The sequence below is a fragment of the Nelusetta ayraudi genome, unplaced genomic scaffold (assembly GCF_046127955.1).
Source record: "Nelusetta ayraudi isolate G7.1 ecotype Tasmania unplaced genomic scaffold, CSIRO-AGI_Nayr_v1 ptg000050l, whole genome shotgun sequence".
Lineage (NCBI taxonomy): Eukaryota > Metazoa > Chordata > Actinopteri > Tetraodontiformes > Monacanthidae > Nelusetta > Nelusetta ayraudi.
The window spans coordinates 717,508-742,503 of record NW_027466100.1 but is presented as its reverse complement, the minus strand read 5'-3'; the positions used below and the strand labels follow the sequence as shown (position 1 = coordinate 742,503).

At 42.6% G+C, this 24,996-nt stretch overlaps 1 protein-coding gene across 2 annotated transcripts; it reads left to right on the top strand.

Moving 5' to 3' along the window:
• The first annotated feature begins 2,556 nt into the window (after positions 1 to 2,556).
• Positions 2,557 to 24,996, top strand: slc38a3b (solute carrier family 38 member 3b). 2 transcript variants are annotated; one of them, XM_076037151.1, is made up of 17 exons: positions 2,561 to 2,833; positions 11,498 to 11,647; positions 11,928 to 11,948; positions 12,073 to 12,154; positions 12,268 to 12,383; positions 13,253 to 13,326; positions 13,623 to 13,715; positions 14,822 to 14,903; positions 16,511 to 16,593; positions 16,801 to 16,859; positions 18,326 to 18,520; positions 18,653 to 18,732; positions 18,824 to 18,924; positions 19,477 to 19,601; positions 19,687 to 19,831; positions 22,202 to 22,305; positions 22,496 to 24,996. In XM_076037151.1, the coding sequence occupies exons 2-17, from the start codon at positions 11,544 to 11,546 to the stop codon at positions 22,598 to 22,600; spliced, it is 1,569 nt and encodes a 522-aa protein (XP_075893266.1). In that variant the 5' UTR covers positions 2,561 to 2,833; positions 11,498 to 11,543; the 3' UTR covers positions 22,601 to 24,996. The 2 variants fall into 2 exon arrangements, with proteins under 2 accessions (XP_075893267.1, XP_075893266.1); XM_076037152.1 differs by lacking the exon at positions 11,928 to 11,948 and having other exon boundaries at positions 2,557 to 2,833.

The window sequence follows — 24,996 nt, the reverse complement described above, 5'->3', positions numbered from 1 at the left end:
ATGATGTATAGCGCACCTCTAATCAAAATGTTCATTATTCTTAGTTATTGAGTTAATAAAAAGTACGAATGCAATTAATCTCAGTGTGAAATTAACTGCATTACAAGCCTCCTATATGCCACCTGTGGTTTTCATAACAAATTGTATGTTTAAATTTGGGCCTATGTTTACAAAGAATATTGTCCTATTCAGGCAATATCTATTAATTTAATCGATAATAGACATTTTTCTTTTTACAACTCCGTATTTAACGTTATTCATTTCTCTCAGCTAAAGTGGCCTCTGGAGGGCGCCAATGTTATTTTTGGAATACATATTGCAGGAAGGCCAAAATTGCTTATAAACCTTATGGACCAAAAATACTAGGCTTAATCTTGCTGCAAAGTAATTATTTCAATGACATATCTGTTTTTGGTATGTAAATTAAATATCAAATTACCAAGAGCGTGTTTTTGGTTTGAAGGGCAATTCTGTTTCTGACTGTATCCTGTATGTTGCTAACAAATTAGTTACGCCTTATTTTGCATGGCTAAATTATGCATAAGCTATCAGTACCTGGCAGTTGGGAGACGTCCCTGTCGCTTCTCCACCACCCACCGATGTTCCGGCATTAGAGAGGGGAAACACCGGCGGAAGACCCTGCAGCTGGTAGTATGCCACAGTCGGAGGTGCATCAAGCAGTGGTGCTCAGCCGTGAAGTATGCTCAATTGTAGGGTCACTGCTCTTAAAACGTTTACTGCAGCATCAAAAGTGTGGCGGTCGGAATCCACACCTACAATTAAAGGTCTTCTGATCAATCCAGCTCCAAGGTAACCGACCACATTACATTTCCCCCCCTGTACAAGGTCAAGTGAATCCATCAATAAGTTCAAAATCCATTTATGTTAAAGACTTTCCATGCCCCTCTGAGGTTCCTCCTCCTCCCCCATGTCTGATCTCCTACATCCTCTGCAACTCCTTTATTGGCGGACATCTCTACTTTCCAACCACCAGCCTCAGCCCAGTAAGCTCCAAGAGCCTTCAGTGGACTTGGACATCCTGTCTGAAATGTACTTCCTCAGTAATTGCACCAGGTGCCATCACTTAAAGGTCCAGTGTGTAAAATTTGGCTTATTTGATGACTTTTATATTGGTAAAAGCTAAACATACTGCCCATAAATACATTAATATAAGTGTATATCCGTAGTAAAATAAATGCAATTTGGTTTTCCTACCCTTAGAAAGTATCTGAGTAAGTATCTATAGAGAGCAATAAGGGTCTCGCTCCAAGTCAGCTGCCAATCTTGCACCGCCATTTTTGAAGGAAGCCCGGTACTTAAGGAATTCTGCCTGACAGTGGTTCACATCTGATTCCTTTCTATTACAACAGCGACATGTCTATATTTAAAACCCTTAATGTGCTTTAACACACATTGTTGAGTCCCTGGGCCTTCCTGTGTGGAGATGACATGTTCTTTTTCTCCCGGTGGCTGCGTGGGCTCTCTCTGCGTACTCCAGCTACCTCCCACAGGCGTGCAACGAATTGCGAACTCTAAATTGTCCGTAGGCGAGAGTACGAGTGCAAATGGATGTTTGTGTTTTTATGTGGCCCTGCGATAAACTGGTGACTGGTCCATGACGTAACCCTGCCTTCACTCAAAGACAGCTGGGATAGGCTCCAGCAACCGGCGCGGATGCGAGTGCAGGAGCAGCGGTGACGGAAAATGGATGGATAAGAGGATGAGTGGACTCCCACAGCAATCACACAGCAAATTTGTCACCACTTTAAATTGGAATTAAAACAGCACTGTGTAGCTGTCCCACCTTAAAATGTCAACATTATCGACACAAGGGCCCCATGCCAGTAGCGCTGCGCAGTTGGTTGAACTGATATAGGATTACCAAACCAAACACATCTCACTGTGTGCCAACATCAACACTTTTTGCCTGGCGAGTGTAAGGCAGCTCACTGGTCTCTGTATGACTGCAAAGGCAGAGCTGCCATAGAGACCAAAGAAGATGTCAGATGAGCGCGAGAAACACAAGACAGAGTGACCTGACAACCGGGCAAGCAACAGGACAGGGAGGCTGGTGCCTGGCAGGCAACCTGGATTAGCACAGACCTGTGACAGGACGGCTTGGCGCTCGGTGCCAATGACAGAGGTGCCTTTCCCCTTCCATAGAGGTTCAAAGAAAACCTAAAAAAAAATATATATATATATATATATAAAAATTTAAAGCTATTATCTAAAGTGGAAAAGCTACACAGTGTTGCTTTAAGTGTTCAGCAATGGGTTCCTCGGGTCTGCATGTGGCTGCAACAACCAAAGAAAGAGATTCTGGCCATAAACACTGTTTATTTCACTGCGCATCGTCCAACTTCTTTAATCCACGTCTTATTTGTGCACGCACTCTTCTTCAATTCACGCATAAATTGCAAAAAACCAAACTGCGCAGCTGGTGAAAGGCGGCGCAGTTGCGCTCCTCATATGGCACATGGTAACATATGGCAACAGCCCATGTTTGTAGCGGTGCTGCTGATACCTTCCCTCCAGCGCAGCGAGGAGAGGGGGAGGTTGCAGAGGAGGAGGAAGGCGGACCTAACGCGACCCCCACACTTGACTACACAAGGTTTTTTTTTTTTTTTTTTTTTTTTTTTCACAATGCCGATTGACCGTTTCCACACGCGCGTTCAGTTGCCGCTGCCTTTCACAGTCCGAGTGTGCGTAAAGACACGCTAAAGCAGAGATAGCGCCAGCCAGTCTGACTGACCGACCGACAGAGACTATTGTAGGAATCGTCGCTCCAATCGGGAATTAAGTCGGGGGAAAGCCTCGTGACGAGAGCCTCTCGGTAAGAGTGAACCTTTATATTCAGCCCGGCCGCGTATATGCAAACACAAATGAACAGTTACTTTATAACTCCTGCCTGTTTATTTCTTTTTAAAAAAAAAGAAAAGAAAAGAAAAGAAAAATATGCTGTTTTTTTGCGCAGAGGTGGACGTTTGTTGCGCATCGAGTCTTTGAGGCGTTTATTAAGCTATTTGACGATGAGTGAGCGTCAGGGAATAAACACGGGAGCGGGATATCTGTATGTTGTGTATCTGTATGTTCGGGGGGGCTACATAACTAGAAAGAAAAGCGTGTGTGTGTGTGTGTGCCTACAGTCCAGATGTTCGGACCATGTGTTGGACGCGCCCTCCATTGTCCTCCGACTAAAACGCTGCATTTCTTTATGTGGCGAAAGCGCAAAGGTTTCCTTGGTAGGTGCGCGCCGTGCCGTGCCGCGCCGCGCCGCGCCGCGCGTTGCCACAGCACCGCATATGAAGCAATTTCTGGACCCCCTCCATTCAAAGTGCGAGCGCAACTATCGATTTTTGAATGACGCACATCGCTTGTTAAGTACGAAACTCTTCCTGGCCCGCGGAGGTGGAACTTTTTTTTTGTGTGTGTGTGTGTCTTGGCCGGCGCTCGACTCCACACGACGCCGTGGCCGCGGTGTCCGCGCCACATGGCATCGTGGAAAAAAGAAAAAAGAAAAGGCAATTTCCTTTTCCTCCCAGCCGAGCCAGCCCAGCCGAGCCCATTATAAGCCCACTCGATACATGAACACAGTCTGTGTCTCCAGGTGTAAATGTAAATGGGGAAATAAGAACGCTTCAACAACTGGTAGCAGCTTTTTCAAATTGTATTTCTCCACTCGGTTCCTTTGTGGCTAGCGGCTAAATATACTCTCGCGGAGGGAAGAGCGCGTGCGGCCAGTTACCGCGCGTCTGCTGCGCGTGCTGCTCTGCCCGCTGTGGAACGAAAATAACTTGACAAACGAGACAGTGTAAGCTCCTGTGCCGTGATGGGAACTTTAAAAAAGAACGTGTGGATAAAGTGTATAGCTAACTGCCCTTGTCCTGCCAATGTGGGTCATGCGACCTGTTACCGCTGGCACGTTTTCAAAATTCTATTTCAAATCTAAGATTACAAACAAACAAAGAAACCCGTGTGTACCCGTCAGTTTATGCATTTAAGCGAAACATAATGATCCGTCTGAGCCAATTCACTGAAAATCATCCATGTTTGACTTTTCACAGCTTTTATTTAGGCGACTTAGTTATTGTTACATTTAACTGTAAGCAATTTTGTTGTCTTATAACAAGTTTTGACAGCTGGTTGTCAGGAAATTATCATCAAATGTCATTTTGCAAAACTGATGGTGAACACAGCTGTTCCAAATATGGATAAAAAAAGTGCCAAAATATTTGCTATCCAGCCAAGTAGCCCTTTCCTCTTCCATATACTGTTGCCACTGACTTCCCAGTAATGGTTTACTGATAATGATTCCAGGTCTTGACATGGTTTCATTCCCTTGTTGTCCAAACAACAGCAACATTCTTTGTGTCTTATGTTTGTGTCTATGTATTTTGTAGTAGAAGACAAATGAAAAGAAATCTCAGGACCGAGCGACGTTCGTTGTTGGTTGTTATGTAACATTTGGAAAGGTTTGCTATTGTGAGTCAGGTCAGGAAACAGTGCTAAAATGCGAGCATTCCAGAGCATCCAGAGCAGCAACTGTTAAGTTTGAATGGAGTGCTTTAAAAATGGACAACCCCCCCCCTCCACACACACAAGTAGCAATGTTTTAAAGGACGATTGTCTGATTAAAGGGATCAATTGAATGATTGCGTTTATGGATTGCCAAATCGCAAATCTATTTTTCGTTAAGTTCAGTTAGTAAAGTCACTGAAAATATGTTTATACATATTAAAGAAATGGACATTTGTGCTACCTGATACCGACAGTTACCTAATGTGGATCATCCTTGTGTTTTCACACTTTCACCCTAACGTCATAGCCTGTAGATAAGATGTGGGATCAAGTTGGACATCAATGGAATCAATAACAGGGCTTTTTCACCATCACATGTTGCTTAAACATACAGACTGGCCCTTTAAAGATTCCAAATGTTTAACGGCCCCCATTGATAAGCGCTCCCTTCTTCTTGCGTATTGACGAAGGTGTGCGTGGGAGGTGGTGCTGGTGGTGGTGGTGGTGGTGGTGGGGGAGGGCGTGTTCTTGACTTTGCCCCCCTAACTAAACACCAACACCCTATATGGTTTCCCCTGCTGGGTTCTGAGTGGTGGAGAATGAGCAGATAAGCGCAGACGTGGCCAGTGACCCCACGGTGGGCAGCCATCAACACGGCCGAGGGCCTGAGGAGGGGCTGGACAGGTGCCTGCTGTACCCTGTGTGGGAAGCTGCCAGCTGAGCTCCTCCGTCACACAGACTAGAGCCGCGAAACATCTGTGTCCCTCTCAGCCTTGCGGCTCTAAGTGTCATTCATATTATTTTTACCCCGCGTCCACGTGACGCAAAAAAAGAGTCCAGAATTTTGCGCTGTCACCTGTTTATCTCCGTGTCTGTAGAAAGTCAACATCGGTTGTTGATATTACGCATGGAAAAGAACAGAACAAAGTCTGCGCACCCGAAGTAGCCCTGAGGCTGATCGGATCCGAGATCCAGATTAGAGGCACATTGCTGTATGTGACGTTTCGGGCCCTGAAAAGGAAAGAAATGAGGAGAGACACCTTCGGCACACATGCTGCCATGAGGTCACCTGACGAGTCCTTGAGTTGCATGGCCATATGACGGTGGCTCATGTTTCCGTCACGTGCTTCGAGAATCCAGATGATCTTTCAGTGTTCTGTTCTTCGCTGTTCTGCATGTTGTCCACCTGAGAGATACTGTCTAATTACTAACATACGCTTGTGTATTTTTAATGATATTCTTTATCTGGCACCATATAGTGAAGTTTTTTTTGGATATGGCTGCAGTTTTTACAGACTGATATGCCATATGGAAACAGGGAAATCACTTGAATTAAAGCAGCTCCAGGTAACTTTCGGTGGAAATGGTGAAGTGACGAAGTAAACACGCTGCAGCGCTAGTTTATTGATGTGGGGAAATACAAATAGTCGCCTAGCTGGAGCGCTCGTATGTGTTCAGGAAAAACACCAATATGAAATGCAAAACAGACATTGACAATAACGTCGTAGCAAACGTTCAACACTTTTATTACTTCGTCTTTCATCGAGGTTAATTATTGGGTTCCATTCCGTCATTTTATAATCTTATGTATTTGTAATAGTAGTATGTAAAACAGCCTCTAAGTAAACGTGTGACGTTGCCGTATAGTGGTTCGTCCGGCGAGTCGGGTCGCCCTATTAATCGGTCATGTACCGCTTTACTGAGTTTGGAATCATAATTTTACGGTCGAAAAGTTACCTAGAGCTGCTTTAAATAGAGCATGAGGATGTTCTGATCTATCTTCACCACTGGACGTTTGAACCTAATAATCGCATGTTTGGTCTTCATAACATTGAATGTTCCTGTTAATCTTGTGGCCATTAGTTCACTCAGATTGCCACTATAATCGTTGATGGATTTCTGTTGCTACGTGTGATGAGTTTGTTCTCCTGGGAGGGTGCAATGCCAAAACAGATACTGCCCTCTATGCTGCCCATCATACGGAACGCTTGTATTTATAGTTAACAACCAGTGGGGTAAACTTAGCTGTAATATTATTGGCAAAGCCATAAAGCAGCTGTACTTAGATGCTCACTGTCTCCATGAGAATCTACCCAAGTTTGAATAGAGGGTCGCTTTCAGCTCCAGCAAATCATCTTCATCACGTCTACATGTCAAAACTCTGTGGAGCAAACCTACTGAGTTGCTGCCAAGCCATGTAATTGGCTGATAAGCTGTTCGCGTTAGCAAGCCACTTGAACACTTAACCTGGTAAAAGTCTCGTTGGTTTTCCTAATGCCATTGTAGTTCTCTCCAAAAATCGTTGACGTTCGTGTCGGACTCATAAAGAACGTATGTCGGATGTTCTGTTGTTTTTTTTAATCCATATGGTTTCATATGACATTGAGGGCATGAGGTGTACGAATGTATTTCTTTTCCACTGGCAGCAGGCACAATCAATCAACACCGAAATAACCCTACGGAAATGAAAAAAACAAACAAAAAAACAAACATCTGAATGATGCAGAAGCAATTTCCCTTTGAAAGAACTAATGACCGGATGATTAGAGGATAATTTACTGCCTTTCTGAAGGAAGCTGCTGCAAATTGCTAAATGTATTGAGGAAACATCCAGTGTATTTGTCAGGCAGCTGTCCTCTGCAGCGACAAATGGCGAAGTGAGTGCATGAATTCAAAAACACACTTAAGCAATAGTGAGCCTAAAGGACAGCATAAAATACGACAGGGGAAAGAGAAAAACAGCACCAGGCTACGTACTGTCGCATAGTTTAGTATTTAGTATTTAGTTTAGTATAGAGACCCGGCAGGAATTTGCCTTTCACAAGAAAGGCTTTGTTTACCAAGGTGCTTCTCACAGAAAGCAAAGCACGCTGATGTTGTTGGCGTGTCCTGTTGATTTATTATTAGAGGCTGGCACAAATGTGGTTTAAAGAGATATATTGAAGTAGAACTATTCTAAATAACCTCTAAAACAGAAGCGTTATAGGGTCACATAACTGTACATGTGGTGTGTGGTTCCTCTTCAAAACCCTTGTGGGAGTTAAATGAAAATATATTAATAAACATTCAGTTGTTTTATATTGACTGTTTCTACTATTGTGCAACCATAGCAACAGATAAGGGTTCGGATAAAAAAAGCAAAACATCTTCACCTATAAATAGCAGCAGAATGGTGTTGACATGGAGAGCTGTGCTCTGTAGAGGAAGATCGATCTTTGATCACTGTCATTTGTCCTGAACCTCCTGCTGTCAGCTGTTTGGTCCGGGACGGTGTTTGGAAAAATACCCTGGAGTCTGTTTACAACGCGTAATTAAACTCAGCTTATTCCCTGTGTGGCAAATAGAGGCGCGCTTTCATTTAATAAGCACTGATTCAAATGTCTTGAGAGCCCACCTGCCTGGTGACTTTTCGGTTGACTGTCTCTTCCATTTTCACCGCCGTCAGTCCCATCAGCTGTAAAAATGTCAGCTGTCTTCTACCTGTGGGAACTTGCAACATGAGCGTAAAGAACAATATTGACGATCAATCATCAAATACTTACACTTAAAAAAAAAAAAGAATTGACCCAATACATGTTGTTGCTCTGTGTGGTTGTTGTAATTGCAAACTGTATCGCAGAGGTGTGGCTCTACACCTAAATGGGTTGGAGAAAGTCCCCAAAACACTGACTAAATACTATAGAATTACGGGCCCTGCTAATGCACTGTAAGTAAACTGGCGACAGAGGCTGTGGGGAGGTGCGTCACACCCCAAATCCTTGCGCTTCAAAGCTGAAATTCTCAAACCTGAGTGCTGCTGTCTGTTGCTTCCCCCAACGAGATGATCTCCCCGCCTAGCATCAAAATTAAGACTGAAAAACTTAAGACTATTTATTTTATACATTTTATACATTATATACATTTCTACAGTCTCCAAATTGGTCATTTAAAAAAAACATTTTTATATTGTGTTGTATTTCATATGTATTATTATATTTCAAGTGAAAGGCAGACACCATATGGCTAAAAAAAAACCCAGATAATCGGAACATTTTCCAGCTCTCTGCAATGCTGTTACGTTGCCTCTATTTGTGATTTCTGCAATGCCTCCTTTGTTTTATGAGAAAGAGGTGGCAGTGGGCAGCCTGCATGAGATTAAACCTTATGAAATATTTAGCTGATTAAAAACGGAATCGTTTCCTGTTTGTGATCTTTCCTCGTCCCATTTTCGCATTACTTATTTATGGCTCTGGCACTGGCAGCGTGCATCTACAGGTGCTTTCGGTGTCTTCATCTCACAAGCATCCTGCAGCACCGTAACAGGCCTGCTCATGACTGCATCCTAGAAAGAGCAGATTGGTTTATTTCAAAACCCATCATGCATTTCCAGGTTTTCACGTCAATTAGCTAGACGAATGACGTTTTCCCTGCATCTTTATGCACGGAACGTCCTCAGTCTTCTTCGCAGCGGAGCAGGACGAGAGCCTCTGTGTCACGTGGCCGAGAGGAGCTGGTGCTGCCAGGCTCTGCTGGCTGAAGCTCGTGTCCGTTCGCTCCCCATCCTTCGTCTTGTGAGCGCTCTCCCAACAGCCACCAGCTTGCGCCACGCCTGCACCCTCTCCGGCACCACAGCAGACGTCCAGATGAGAAGCGCAGTAGCGGACGGAGACCCCTGTCATTGGAGTCCAGTCCACTCTGGAAGCAATCGAGGGGCTCGTGTGTTCTTCTAACTTTCACTCCTCCACCTGTTCAAACATGTGACATGTTGGGAAAGACCACTAAATCAGAGTGAGACATTTTGCTCTCATGACCCTCTCGGGCCTGCTAGTTGCGTAAGGACGCCCACTGTGGCCTGCTGAAGAGTGTAAGGTGAGCCCTCCCTGCGCTGACAGGATAAGAAGAGGTGGATATAAACTCAGATCAGCCCACTTATAAAATATAAGCACCTGCTCAGCGACAAGGCAGGCTGGTTTCATCTGGTTCAATGCACCGCCAGTGCATTTTTGAGAAATTAATGAAAAGGTTCCCATGAAGTTCCCCCCTTCTTAATGTACTTTCTCAGGGATTAGAGCCGAGGGAGGAATGGGCTGCTTTGATGGTGCGATTAAAGCCCCCGCTCGGTGCTACTTGCTCACGGGGGTGATTTAGTATCTGCTGCGACATCTTGTAACATCTCGTGTTCCACGGTGCAGCGACCCTGCCTCTGTTCACGTTCCTTTCCTCGGGCTCCAGCACCTCCCGCCCTTTCGACGCGTACAGGGCCTAGAAAGGCTGAAGCCCAGAATAACCAGATCTCCAGACTGGGGCTGAGGCATCTGGCATCTCGATGACTTCCCTCTGCTCTTTACAGAACCGCTGGTGTTGGACTGTGGCCAAACAACCAACCCAACACCATGTGTTCTGAACCTCTTCACCATTTAAGACCAGTGCCTCTGATCGTTTCCATGGACTGTTTGAAAGAAGTTCCTAACAGCTCATGGGGCTAAATGTTCATAGAATTTTAAGATTCTTTTCTTATCATTTTTACGTACAGATTTTAAAACAAACAAACACAAAACAAAAGAAGTATTAAATGGGCGAGGAACTGTGTAGGGAAACTTCCTTGAATTTTTAAAATATAAACATTGCCTATTGACATTCAGGATGTCATTTTAAACAATGTAATTGTTTCAATGGGTGCCCTTTAAAGGGTTAAATGGTTAAATATAGTTCTACCCAAATATATCAATTCCTACACACAGTGGTTTTTGAAGTGTAGATGGCGAAACGCCTAATCTCAAATGAACATATTTATTTTAACACATTATGCCTTCATTCTCCAATGTCAATGTTTCATCGATAGAGGGCAGAATCTTTTGCATCTGCCCAAGCTGATGTAACTGGAGGGTTGTATCAGAGTTCGGGAGATAAATGTTGGGTCACTTGGTCGCTGGCTTTGATTTACAGGCATTGCAACATGCTATCGATAATAGGAAGGATTTTCTGGCTCTGTTGATACTTAACTGGAAATTCAGACTTTTGATAAATTCCCCTTTTTCTTTTCCTTTATTTATTTATTTATTTTTTAAATATGCAGTGTTTGATCTCAAATGATGAATTAAAAGAAAGTTTGATTTATCTACATAGCACATTTGTTCCGAGTGGTCATTGATTGGACGGGCTTCCTATCTGACTGCTACAGCATGCTATCAGTGGCCATTGTGTAAACTGTAAAGCCTGAAAGGCAGGAATGGTGATACTCTGGCTGGCACTTGGGGACACAATGCAAACAGTTAACAACAGGCCATTGTGTCGGAGTCCACACAGTGAAACAGAGAAGACAATTTATACATAAAAGCTTCACAAGAGGCGATGAGGAGGTGGTTGCTAGCTAACAATAGCTAGCATGGACATTAGCAGTGTTGTTTAGCCAAAGAAATAAAAAAGATAACTGGAATGCAATTAGTACACTGACATTTATATTTAGTAAATAGCCATCTGTACTTTTAAGTTTAAAAAATATATATATTTTTATATGTTCCTATTAATTAAGACCAGATTTATAATAATGTCATCAGAAGTGAGCTGCTGCCGACAGTCGGAAGCAAACAGAAAGCTCAGAAAGACCTTGACCTTTGACCGTGTAAACTGGACTTCGTTGTGTTTAATTTCAGCTTGCCATCATTTCCAGTTACGCCAGTCTCTTTCGCCACATACTGCTGAGGTTTTGGCAGATAACTTGAATGAATGGACTGGAATTGGCACACCCGGGCGAGGGGCGTTGCCTCTGGCTAACGCAAATAAATCTCGGCTTAGCCAATCAATGTGCAATGCTGAAAGCAGACCCACCTCGAATGAGGGTGACAAAATGAAAGTTCAGAGACAATCAACAATTAACTTGACATCCTCCAGAAAATCAGTGGTCCTGTCAGCCTCAATGGGAGGCATTAACTGGCTGCAGGATGCACGCGGCACACAGTCATTTGCATCATGAATGACAGCTGTGCTCTCTGTGCCTCAGATATCCAAGACTTGCCAGCCAGAAAGAGTCTCTGACAGCGTGAAGGATGGAGACTGACCAGTCAGAGATGAACATCATATCCAACGGGAAAACTCATGACTTCGGAGAGGACGGTGGCATCCCGGCGAAGACGATTCTCGCCGAGGACCTGTGAGTCTTCCCGCTTTGGTTCTTTGTTTTGACGCATGTCACACAACCTAGCACGCGTTTATAGATATTTGTCCGGGGGGAAAAAAAAATCCATCTTGAGTTGTTGCATGCAAAGGCTTGTAGAGCCAAAAGACTTACTTCTCTCTATCTTATTAATGAATGGCAAAACAGAGATGTGGTGACAAGCATAAATAACGATTGCCTGTTTTTGTTTCATGCATGTTTGCCTTGTTTTCCTTTTGCCTGCTGCTGCTGCTGCTGCTTGTGAACCGTTATACAGGAATGGTGCTCCAACGCACAGGTACGGTATGCCTCTGGATGATTTGTCCAGTTCCACCATCGTATGACACTGCGTTGTGTTTCGCAACACAAAGACACGAGCTGAGTGCTGGGATTGCAGAAATGAGATATGATTTTCCCAACAGACTGGACGATCCCGAGGAAACTCAGGAGAATGCTGAATTCCTGCCCTCCGCAGATGGAAAGAAAACAACACACTTTACAGATGTATGGACACATGTTTCACTTAAAGATGATGATGATGATGATGATGATGATGATGATGATGATGATGATGATGATATGAGATTTACTGACCACGTCAACATTTTTTCTCTCAGTTTGAAGGAAAAACCTCCTTCGGCATGTCAGTGTTCAACCTGGGCAACGCTATAATGGGCAGTGGAATCCTGGGATTGGCGTATGCCATGGCCAACACTGGCATTATCCTCTTCTGGTGAGTGACTCAGTGAGAATGAGCAGAGTGGATTTTTTTGTTTTTGGTCCAGCATGTAAGATTAATTTTTAATAAAGTCAACAATCTAAAATGTTAATCACAGCTGTCCCAGCTGTAGTTAATGACACATTATGCCTCTTTACAAATGGACCTGATCTTTATTGCTCAAACTCAGCAGACAGAGATTATTGTATAGTACACATATCGCCTTTTGACTGAAATATCAGAAATATTCAAATGCACATGGCTTAATTACCTGAGTAAAAATGTGAGCAGACATTCATATGTAACCTTGACTGTCTCGATTGTTGTGCTGAGGGAAGGTAATTAGATTGAGTGAGTTATGAGTCATGTCAAGGAAGATTTTATTTTAACAGCACCGTCTTGGATAAATATCACATTGTGATGTTTATGCTTTACAATAAAACAATAAAACAAAGACCAAATAAAATGCATACAATGTGATGAATAAGACAGGTCGTTCAAAGTGGAGAGCACCATTGGAACTTGATTTTACAGGTTAAAAAGGAATCTTTGAAAATGAACTTTTTTATTTCCGATCAAGGCCGAATAGCCTTATTAAAGTACCTATGTTTCTTGTCATCTTGCTTTTATTCTTCTTTTTTTTTTTTGCCTTTTATGAGAGGTAGATCTCAGTCGACAGCTCGCCTCTGCCTCTGTTCTTCACAAACACCTGGCTTTAGAATGATCCCAGGAGAAAATCAATGACGTGATTTGAGCTTCGTGCCCAACTGAACAACAACAAGCTCCGTGTCCCAGCTGCAAACTGACTTCAACTCCCCGACGCACAAACACACAACAGGAAATAACGTTTTTCTTCAATTCATTTGTCTATGAAATGATTCCAGGTTTCTTCTGACCGCAGTGGCGCTCTTGTCAACTTACTCCATCCACCTTCTGCTCAAATCCTCTGGCATTGTGGGTAAGCTGCGCTGTGTGTGTCTGGACTTTTCATCAAAGCAATAAATCTGGCGGCACACTGTTCGTTCCGCACTAGATTAACCACTAATACGGCCAAAATGTTTAGAATACTTTGGTCAAACGTAAGCATGGTTTTGGTTATTAAGGTGGAAAAATACCTCAGATCATATGCATATTGTGGCATTGTTTCTTTCTTTTTTTATTTTTTTTTACAGTGTATTCCAGTATGTTATTGTTGTGATACACGTGCATGAAAAGCTTCTGAGTCAATGGTGGAAAAATAAAATCTCTCTGCAGGAATTCGAGCTTATGAACAGCTGGGCTATCGGGCCTTTGGCACTCCTGGGAAAATGGCTGCTGGCATCGCGATTACCCTGCAGAATATTGGAGGTACGGAGACACTCCGCGTGGCCAAAAACATGTATTATCCACAATTAGACGGCTTAGAGTTGTTTTTCTCTCATACCCAGTCGCCCGAGAACGTGATAGTTTTCTGTTTTTGGATACACACGAAAATGTCACATTTAGAATGAGGGAATTGCCTGCTAAATACCTGTAGCTCCCGACGTTAAGGCGTTAAAGGCGTAATTCACCCAAAAGTTGGCGTGGCTGGCTGTGGTGTCATCAGGTGCCATTTTCTAATCCGTCTAATCCAACTGCAGTCTGGAGTTTCACAAACTGGAAGGATTTGTCTCCGTGGATGCCTGTGGCAGCTGTGGATTCCAATGTCAAAATAAATACATAAAAAAATAAAAATCCAAGCTGCAAGCAGTGTTGCTTGAGATCTCACGCGCTGGGTTTTCGGTCAGGCACTATAATGGTCTCAGGCAGTGTGCGAAATACCCGGCTATAAAGGGGGGGGCCCTGATTGATACACAAAATTTGTGAATAATAGTTTTAAAATGTAATATTTGACAGGATGTAAAAGGTATTTTAGTGACCATTAATAAAACTTATATATATATATTTTTTCTTTAGCTTTATGATAAAACTAGGGGGGGGGGGGGGTCTCATGGGTTAATCGGGAGGTCTGACAACGGCAGATCTCCCTGTATTTTCCACCCTGGTCTCAGGCCCACTAAATGCTCATAAAAGAAAGATTTTTAAGGTTCAAAATTAAGAGCGGGCCTGGAACTGAATTTGAGAATTTGTCAAAGTTTGATTGATGCGTAGTGTCAGTGAGTCTGTGAAACTCCAGAGGGGTGACATGAACTCATAAGTATTACCGTGGGCTGCTTTGACAAAGTGGTGTGTTAATATGTGTAATTTGAATTTTTGGATGACTCTCCTTTTAAGAAACGCCTCCACCTGACAGCTTACTTCCTTCCGCGTCCAAAACGTGCTTTCATTTTTGATCGTACAGTGTAAATTTAAGGTCATTTCAAATTTCGACGCGAACCAGCATATTTTGTTGAAAAATGTCTAAAGCGCATGCTCTCATCCTCCACACCCACACCCACCCCCACCCCACCCCTCCCCATTCCCGTGTGTTGCAGCCATGTCCAGCTACCTGTACATCGTCAAGTCTGAGCTGCCGCTGGTCATCCAGGCGTTCCTGAAGGTGGATCCCAACTCTGAGTGAGCATTATCGCTGAAGTGCCTTTCACCGTGGCTGCGCCGTGCATGAAGGGCCGTGTGACTCCCACCTGCTGTTGGCCCTCGGCTGCGCGTCGGGGGGAGTCATCGGTGTTGGGGCAGCTGGCAGCGGCCGATTCGCTTGGCCTCTAGTCGGACTCTGTGGGGAGGGTGGCAGCTTGTTATTGGCTGTGCCTCAGACGTCCAATGGTCGCCGACTATTTCAGTCACTGTGTACAAACAACAGGAAGCCAAGGTGCTGCCAGATTGTGGAGGAGTGTTTTGGAGGTATTTCAGAGGAACACCATTAACACACATGCGCACCTCCACAGAGGCCTGGAGAAGGCGAATTCCTGCTCTTGATCTACTAGATCTGATAGGCATTATTCTAGACAAAGCACTGAGTATGTGGTCTGACCTGTCTCTGATGCCCGTGCTACTGTTTTCTTGTCAGGTGTGTCTGGGTGTGTGGGACTGCGTTTCTTATCTTTGCTCTATTCAGCAGCGACTCATTCAGTGAGAGTGAACTGCAGTCACTTCAGGTGCTAAATGTTGACCCCAATTTGAGAGACGACTGAAACACATGAGGAAATGTTTTTCTGACTGACTTTGACAAAAGTCAGTTTACATTTCACATACATAGCTACTGGGCTATGTATGTGAAATGTTGCTCCTCACACAAATAGAAAGGTGCAAACTAACTACCCAACTAACCCAGCTAATCAGAAAGTTCATCAAGTTATCATCAGTGCTTCGTCGCCTTTCACAAATACTGTGTATGGTGTTTTGTCAGATGTGTATGTGAGATAAAACTCCCGAAAGGTGTGCAAATCCATGCAAATAAAATGTCTTCCTGTGCAATTATGTTCCACACAGCAAACGGGTTCGTAAAAGTTGTGCTGGGAGTTATTTTAGATTTCGCCTCAGTTTGCACCAAAGATGTTTCATCGCTTACAGTGCACCCAAGATATGTACAGCATGTTTTTTGTTTCAGTCCTCTCAGGCTATACTCAGCATGCTAACTCGGTATCTCTCGCAACCTTCTCCACCCACTGGAATGAATCAGGAAGCCAGGCTATGACTGGATATGTCATTCTATACTTGCATACTTTTCTTTTTCTTTTTTTTTTTTTAGCCACAATTTTGCAATGTCTTTTGAAAGAGAAACTATATTTAGGTGTTGCGGTATATGGTCAGTTATGTACACGCTGTCTATAGGCATTGCTGCTGGTGGGGAATGGCAGTGATTTGAGTGAGCTGCCATAAATAATATGAACTTGTACAGCTGTGCATGTTTAGGGCTCCTGTTCTGAAACTGTGAACCGCCGCATAAATCATCTTGGTTACGTAATAATCTATTCCAGCGCATGTGAGAAGAGAAGCACAAGCAGACACATTTTTGGCCACTGACGTCTGGCACACCACCGCCGTTGACCTACTCAGACCAACAAACTCAAAACAAGTGCTTCTAGCTGCAATTTTTAATCACCAGTCAGTAAAAGGCTCTTAATAACACAACAACTCCCCAGTTCCCGGCTGTCTGTCCTCTTCTTTGTATGTCTTTGTGAGTCTCAGTGAATGATTCCCCCCCCCCTCCTCTCCCCTGACAGCCTGTGGTACTTGAATGGAAACTACTTGGTCATTTTGGTCTCAGCCAGCATCATCCTGCCCTTGGCACTAATGAAACAGCTTGGTGAGTAAATCACAGTTGGACTCGTTTTTGAAAAATTGCAGCTCTGTTGCAAATCACGTCCAGTGCACAATTTATTCTTTTTTATATCACATTGTAGCCATTACTCTTGAGTAATCTTGAATGAACAACAGAATTTGCTATCAAAATGTGTAATTCTTATTCCGGAATAAGACGGGCAAAAGAAATTGACTGTCTCTTCACTTGCAGGTTACCTGGGCTACACCAGTGGGTTTTCTCTCAGCTGCATGGTGTTTTTTCTCTGCGCTGTAAGTTTGTCCGTGTCACTCGCACACCAGCAAATCTTATCAAGGTGGCTGATGTCCTCTTGGCACATTTCACATTTTCCACTCTGTCACCTTTGTTTCTTTCCTACCCTCATCTCTGGCTGCCCAGTAGGGTTGCCACCTCCTAGAGTTTCAAATCCAGGACATCTCGGGGGGGGCGGGTCTCTCAAGTCTGTCGACGACGGGGGGGCTCCCCGAAATATACGGGACAAAGTGAAGTGCGTCCTGTATCAGTTCATTACAGGACAGGTTTTTCAGTTGCCAAATACTGGACAATCGCGTATTTTACGGGAGGGTTGGCAAACCTATCTAGACCACAGACGGAAATCAAATGAGGTTTTGTCATTTTCCCTAAAAAACGGGACAAATTGTGTCCCGGGAGAGATTTTATTTTTCCCGGGACAGGTGGTGAAAAAAAGAGAACAATTCTGGGAAAAACGGGACGGGTGGCAACCCTACCGCCCAGTCACAATACACCAAGCTTAGAATTTCATTTGAAGGTTTCAAAGGTGATCTATCCTTTAAAGGGCTAATAAGTAATTGTCATCATTGTCAGAGTTCAGGTTGAAGCTCTAGTTGGTGTTATTTCTTCTGGTGTACAACGTCACAACATATTAGCCCTCTCTGTCTGCTGATGTCAAGCTCTTTCTATCCTCTTGTTCACAAAGCCTGACTGGCCACACGAGCATGTTAATGCATGTGCATGCAACTTCAGAAAACACACGCAAATATAACTGATTTAACCCTTAATCTGGAGATTTGCCATTTGTTCTCAAAACTCTGTTACCATGTGACATTTCCAAGGGGACCGTTATCAGTGACGGACCCGCATCCGACACAGAACTCTACCAAAATACGAAAATGGTTTTGTTTTATTTAATTAGGTTTTGATTAATAAAACTTAACAAAAAGTCTGAATCAGTCAGAATTATGTGTTGAAAGCTGGTCCGTCACTAATAGTTGTCCTCTTGGAAACCATGGTAACAGGGTTCTGGTAACAGAAGGCAGCCCTCTGGATTTAGGATCATATCCAGCGTAAGCTTGTCCTTCTGTTTCACTCGACATTCATACGCTTTATATACCTCCATATCCACTTGAAGGTTACGTGAGTCATATTTGGACATTTTGAAGAAGAGACAGCGACATCAAGTGGTTAAATTCTAGATTGCGGCGTCTTTCACTACCTCCCCTCCCCGTGAATTTCGATGGCCTCTGCGCCCAAACCTTGGATAGCTCGTCCGCCTTCTTCTTTGTTGGTTTATTTAAAGACGCGAGCAGTCACCGCACATACGAAACAATCAGGCAGTGCTAAATTGTCCACATCAGGCTTTCTTAGAAATATGAAAATTGTAAATCAAGCTAAATATTACATCCTGGACATTTTCCTTGCTCGCTCATCTGTTGCTGTTGCTGGATCGTTACTGGATTACCTGTCTATCTCTCTGCAGGTGATCTACAAGAAATTCCAGATCGCCTGCCCCTTTGAGGAGTTTTCTGTCAACAGCACAGCTAATCTCCTCAGCCTGAACATTTCGAGCGCACACAGTCACGACAGCCACGACGGCCACGAGTACACCAATGGTGTGGCCCACGAGGACGATGACTCCCACTGCGCCACGCACTTGTTCACCATTAACTCACAGGTAGGCAGCTGCATTGAACACTGGCTCTGCTTATCTTGCTCCTTTTTTCCATGCAAGTGGAAAGTGGAGTTTCCACACTTGGTTTTTCCATGACTGTGAACAAAAGTTCCCACTTTTCCGTGTCCCTGGCAGACCGCGTACACTATTCCCATCCTTGCTTTCGCCTTTGTGTGCCACCCTGAGGTCCTCCCAATCTACACAGAGCTCAGCAAGTGAGTCAGCACTCAGTTGGACTGCTGTGAACTCTGATGACACGTCAGTGCTAAACGTTTTTTTACTTACTGAACTTCTGTCTGATTTCAGTCCATCCAAGCAGAGAATGCAGAAGGTGTCTAACATCTCCATCCTTGTCATGTACTCTATGTACTTCCTGGCTGCTCTCTTTGGCTACCTGACCTTTAAAGGTGAGAGCAGATGCTCGGAAAAAGAACATAACCATAATAACCATAATAACCTAAAAAAAAAAAATATTCAGTGTGATTGGATTTTCAGTGCTTTGTTTTGCTATATTTTCATTGTAAATAATCTTGCTTGGTTTGGCTTTGGAAATAAGAACTTGAGATAACCCACTCTGGAAGGGGGTGTTGTTTTATTATGGACTTCTACCTGTTTTATTATGATAATTTGTTGTCTAAACTTTTGAGAAAGTTTTATTTTATTTTATTTTATTTTATTTTTTAAACTTACATTAGATACCAAGGTACGGTTGTAGGGAAAACACAGACTTTTAGTTTAGTTTAGAAAAGATTTAAATTTTGTTTGGACAGATATGTATTATTTGGTATAATAAAAAAAAAAAAATTGTGACTTTTGATAACTGGCCCTCTGGCAGTATAATTTTCATCAACAAATGCAGCCAAAGCTCCCCCTGGTGGTAACAGATTTAAACACAGCGATACGGGGCGTAATTGTCCTCTTTATCAATCAAAAGCCTCTTTTCCTTACATTTTTTGCAGACAGCGTGGAGCCAGAACTTTTGCACACTTACAGCAGGATTGACCCTTATGATACGTTGATCCTGTGCGTGCGAGTCGCCGTCCTCACAGCCGTGACGCTGACTGTCCCCATTGTGCTCTTTCCTGTAAGTTCGCCTTCTGTCGCCTCCACCAAAAAAAACAGTATTGTGTCCCGATGCCTTTGACGGAAGATTTGGTCTGCCCCCGCAGGTACGCAGGGCCATCCTGCAGATGCTGTTTCCCACCAAGGCTTTCAACTGGCTGCGTCACATTGCCATTGCCCTCACTCTGCTCACCTTTATCAACATGTTGGTGATTTTTGCTCCCAACATTTTGGGCATCTTTGGCATCATTGGTAGGTGCTGCACTGCCAAACTTTTTTTTTTTTTTTTAACCCCATCTTGATGAAGACAATAAAGGTTATTTTCCAGTGAGAGACAACAATAAGAACAGGGCCAACACAACACAACACAACAGTCAAGAGCAGGCATGGCCAAACTATCAAGCTTTTTAATCCGGGCCGCCAAACTTGAAGAAACTATATTATTTTATAATTTTAGTATTTTAAGAGTGATTTCAATAAAGAGCTAAATAGTGTAGGGCTTCAAAGACAGATATTTTGTTCATTTTGAATAGATGTTGACACACGTTTTCTACATATCCCATTATATATCAATCGGTCAGCAAAACACTCCATCCATCTGCTCCTGCTCCGGCCCCTCTGTTAGAACCCATTGTGGTCAGGAGGCTATTTTGCTCCTCAATTATGCAAACAAACTCAAAATAAACACAAACAGCTGATCTAATTTCCTGTTGATCTTTGGCTACAGGTGCTATTCTATATGCAGTGATATAATAGTTCACTTGTTGTATCTTGTTTGCACACCGCATCCTTGACATGGCACGGTGTTGCTACTCATCTATTTCCTGGCTTGAAGAGCAGAAAAAAACTAAGCCACGAAATTTGAACAGTTCATGTTTGAACTCAGGGAAAGCAACATTTGACCTGAGCGTCAATATTATTGCCATGCTCTGGCCTCCCTTGTCGGGCATGCTGTACTGATTACAGGTAATGACTGAAAATATAAGAGGTGTAAGGGCACCCGAGGGCATCTTCAAAGCAGTACTGAGAAACGTGCAGGCATAAAATACACGTGGGGTGCAAAGTCCACATGGCAAATGTGTAATTTACAGAAACAGAAAGGAAATCAGTTGGTGCAACTGAAGGGGTTCAGAGCGTTGAAGCCCAGCAAAGTTTTTTTTTTTTTTTTTTTCCTAGTACTGCAGGCCAAATGCAGGTTATAGACAGGTCAGAAAAACAATATCAACTCAGCTTGATGGAGTGATGCCTACTTATCTTTCCGTGCACATCGTGACCTGAGTGCTGCAGGCAGTTCATGTGTTTAAGTGCCCTTATTTTTCAGCTCTGCCAAGTTGGGAGTGGGCAGACCAATCATTCAGCAGCTGGAGCTAAACCTGTGTGTGCAGAAGAAACAATACAGGAACTTATTTTGTGCTCATTGTATGCAGGAAGTTTCAATTCATCCTTCTTTAGTTGGTTTGAGTCGGCACCCTTTAAGCATTGTAATTTCTACGTTTGTCCTATTTAAACCGACAAAATAGGAACAAGAGATGATTTTGGTTTGACGAAGGCAAGACATTGTGAACTTCTACAACTTACAATTCAATGGCATGATTTGCTCCAAGGCTAATGACTATTATTTTAAAGTAACTAGTTAAAAACTCAACATTAAATGGAAACATGCAGTTGTATTATGTAAACTAAACCTGCTTCTCGAAAAAGAGATGGACAGTGCCTTTACAATAAGTAAGGAAGGGCAAGGAAGATTTACTTTACCGCCACCTGGTGACCCTGTCACATTAAAGGTTACATTTTCTGCCCATTTTCTGATCTTTAATTTTCATCCGCAACTCCAGTCAAGCGCCTAGACAGTGTCATTTAAAAAACCTCTTCAGCCTCCTGCTAAAACTGATGCTTTGTTAGTAGTCGTGATGTGGACGCTGAAGGAAGAATGAACACCTGACTCAAGTCGTCACTTACTGTTTTAGAATTATCGACTGTGCCCCTTCTGCATCACACATGCCTAACTTGCAGAAGTGAGTGTTTTAGCGCACACTCTCTGAAAAGTGGTAGAAGTAAAAAGAAATGAATAAATGGAATTGACAAAGGCACATGTGCTTAAAAAATACGCGAAGCGATGCATGCTATGAAACCTTTAAAAGTTAAGCGTTTAATTGTAAATTCTAAGAACAAACAGCGACATCAAGTGGTCACGTTTTAGATCGCAGCGCTCTTTCACTCCCCCCTCCCTCTCCCAAGCTGGCCAAGCTCACCTGTGTGTTTACACACACAAACCTAGAAACCTCGTTCACCTTCTTCTTCGTTGGTTTATTGAGGACACAAGAGTTCACCTTAAATATGACACACGCTGTCAGGTGAGCTGGATTGTCCACACTGGGCTTCCTTAGGAATATGGCCGTGCAAGATGTCAGCTAACTGGGAGCTTTATGTATTTCCATGGGTAGGAAAACCAAATTAGTTTTATTTTACTGCGCATATACACTTATATGAATGTATTTATGGGCAATATATTAAACCTTTACCAATATAAAATCATAAATCGGGCAAAGCTTACACACAAGTGTTCCCCCCTGCAGTTTGTACACACTGTTCTAAGTGACCGTTAATGTTGTCTGTTCCCAGGTGCCACCTCGGCTCCATGCCTCATTTTCATCTTTCCGGCCGTCTTCTACATCCGCATCGTTCCCAAAGACAAAGAGCCAATGACCTCTGTCCCCAAGATATTGGTGAGACCTTGAAGAGTGTTTTTCCAAGTGACAGTCGTGTGAGTGTGTGTGTGTGTGTGTGTGTGTGTGTGTGTGTGTGTGTGTGTGTGTGTGTGTGTGTGTGTGTGTGTGTGAAACGCACGGCCCTGCTGTGTTTTTGCTCAGCGCACTTAATAACCACTGTTTTGTGTTTTCTACATTGCTTTTCCAGGCCGCTTGTTTCGCTGCGCTGGGCGTATCTTTCATGGTGATGAGTCTGAGTTTCATCATCATCGACTGGACTACAGGGGGTGGGCTTGCAGCAAAGGGCCACTAGATGGCGCTTCAGCAACAATCGACAGTGGTACCGCACCGACAGTTAATGGCTCCAGTTTCTCTACCTGACTAATCAATTACCTCTCGTAACAAAATGCTGTAAACTCAGTTTAATGGTGTTCTTTAACACACGGCATCTGGAGGAGGATACTAGTGCATATTTTACTGTTAGTTGCCATTTTGTTTCACTACACACAAACAGCTGCAGCTGGTACTGTTTGTCAATGACAAAGACTTCACGGAGGCCTTACTGCAGATATTTGTCAGGGTTGCTCTCTAGAGTAGTGCACAGTTCAGACTTATTTTCCAGGTGAGTTAACTGTCCATACCGGTGCCCTGGTGCCTTTTACTAGTTAGAACAGCACTTAGAGACAGGATAGAAAATGAAACTGTATATTTATTCAACTACGTTTTCTTTTCTTTTCTTTTTTTTTTAAATCTTAAATAATTTAAATTTAACTACTGATCCAAACACAATATTAAAGTTATATATATATATGTATTTTATTTTTTAGCTTACAATAAATAGCTGATGGAAGGTGTTACAAAAGACAGTATTGTAGATGTATTGATTAATAGAAAGTTTATTTTCACTTTCTCCCAAAACACACAAGCAAAAAATACAATGCAAATCCTCCTGCTTAGTTAATTTTTGTTTTGTTTTGTTTTTTTAAATACTGTATGAACATTTGAAAACTACACCCATTTTAGTGTTTCAACTGAATGAAAACTGAGGTCAGTTTAAGTAGAGTTAAAATTATGAAGTGAAATTCTCACGTAATTGCCTTGAAACAAGATGGTTCCGCACTAAATCACATCTTTGTAAAGTACAGAACACAAAGAAACTGAAGCAGTTAAGGGCTAGCTGTTGAAAGTATATTTAGAAACAGTTAAAGGTCCCATATTAGGCAAAGTTCACTTCACCGGTGTTTTCTACCAGTATTGTAAACTGCCTATACATGAAAACCATCCTTAACTTTGGTTTGTGCTATTACTTAGACAGTGTGGGCTAAAACAAACAGACCTTGTGTGGCTCTTTTGACATCACGGATTTACCCCTTTCATTTTAGTGACGCCCTCCATGAGTTTGACTGTCCTGTTTTCATCCACAAATGAAGATCCAAAAATGTGCATAATATGGGATCACTGACAAATGAAAGTAAAGAAACCCTAAGCTAATTACTATGCGACAACCTTCAAGACTAAATTTCCCCCAGTTATTAAAAAAATAACAGAAAATCTTGAGAACGTGGTAGAAACAATTAACACTGAGATTTTAAGATACATTTCCTTGGCAATACATTTTAATATACATGGAGATCCATGCAAATAAAACAGAGAAACTCCATTCGGGGAGTAGCCTTGTGTTTAGTTCTGTCTAAACAGTGGTCACACCACTTGAATTTGTTAAGGCAAACCTACTGATGGGTTTGGGAAAGTTAAAGAAATTGTAATTTTTTTTTTTTTTTTTTTTTAATAATTTGAATGTCTTTTGCCCTGATTTGGTTGTGATGTCTCTTATGTACTGCTTTGTAGTATGTTGATCTATTTCATACTTTGTGGCTATTTAGGATTTGAGATTTATGTCTTGCATGCCACTGTGACATTTGCCCTGGGGTCACTACGGTTAAATGCGCAGTAAATGAGATTTCCTGCCCACTCTGTCATTGATGTTATCATAAGTATAGTCTATTTTGCATAGAGATGTGTAACACAGTTTTGTCCGATAGTCAACATTATTATACCTTCTAGATTCATAGAACCAATAGCTCAAATAAATATATAAAACACAATATATTTTTAGTCATGTACAAAACATGGATGACGACATTAAAACAGCACAAAATACTTGCTGCTTTTCCCCAAAGAGGATTTACAAAACTCTCAGGGTTCAGAGAAATCCTGTGATGACCACAACTTGGATTTTATTTATATATGACTATGTTGTGCTTATGTCACGGTTTTGATTCATGATTCCTTCGGATTCAATGATGAACACCAGCAGAGGAAACCTTTAGTCACGCATTCACCTGTGCCCTTGCTTATAGACACGCAATTGCTGAGGTGCAAATGCAGGTTTGACAATTGACTACCTACTGCGATCTGCCTTTTAAACAGACACAAGTTTGAAAACACATGCAGTCTATGGAATATGCATTTTCGGGTACATAAGCAAACCAAGATCATATTTTATTATATCTTTTCAGAACACAACCTATCAGAGTGACTTTTCTATATAATAATTCTAATGTTTTGTGTATGGATGGGGAACATGTGAATCTGTTGTGTATATAAATGTAAACCTTTTATATTTGTGATGCATATTGACAGTAGCTTATGATGTGTATATAGCAGGAACAGTTTTAGTTTGCCATTAAAATAATTTTAGATATTTGT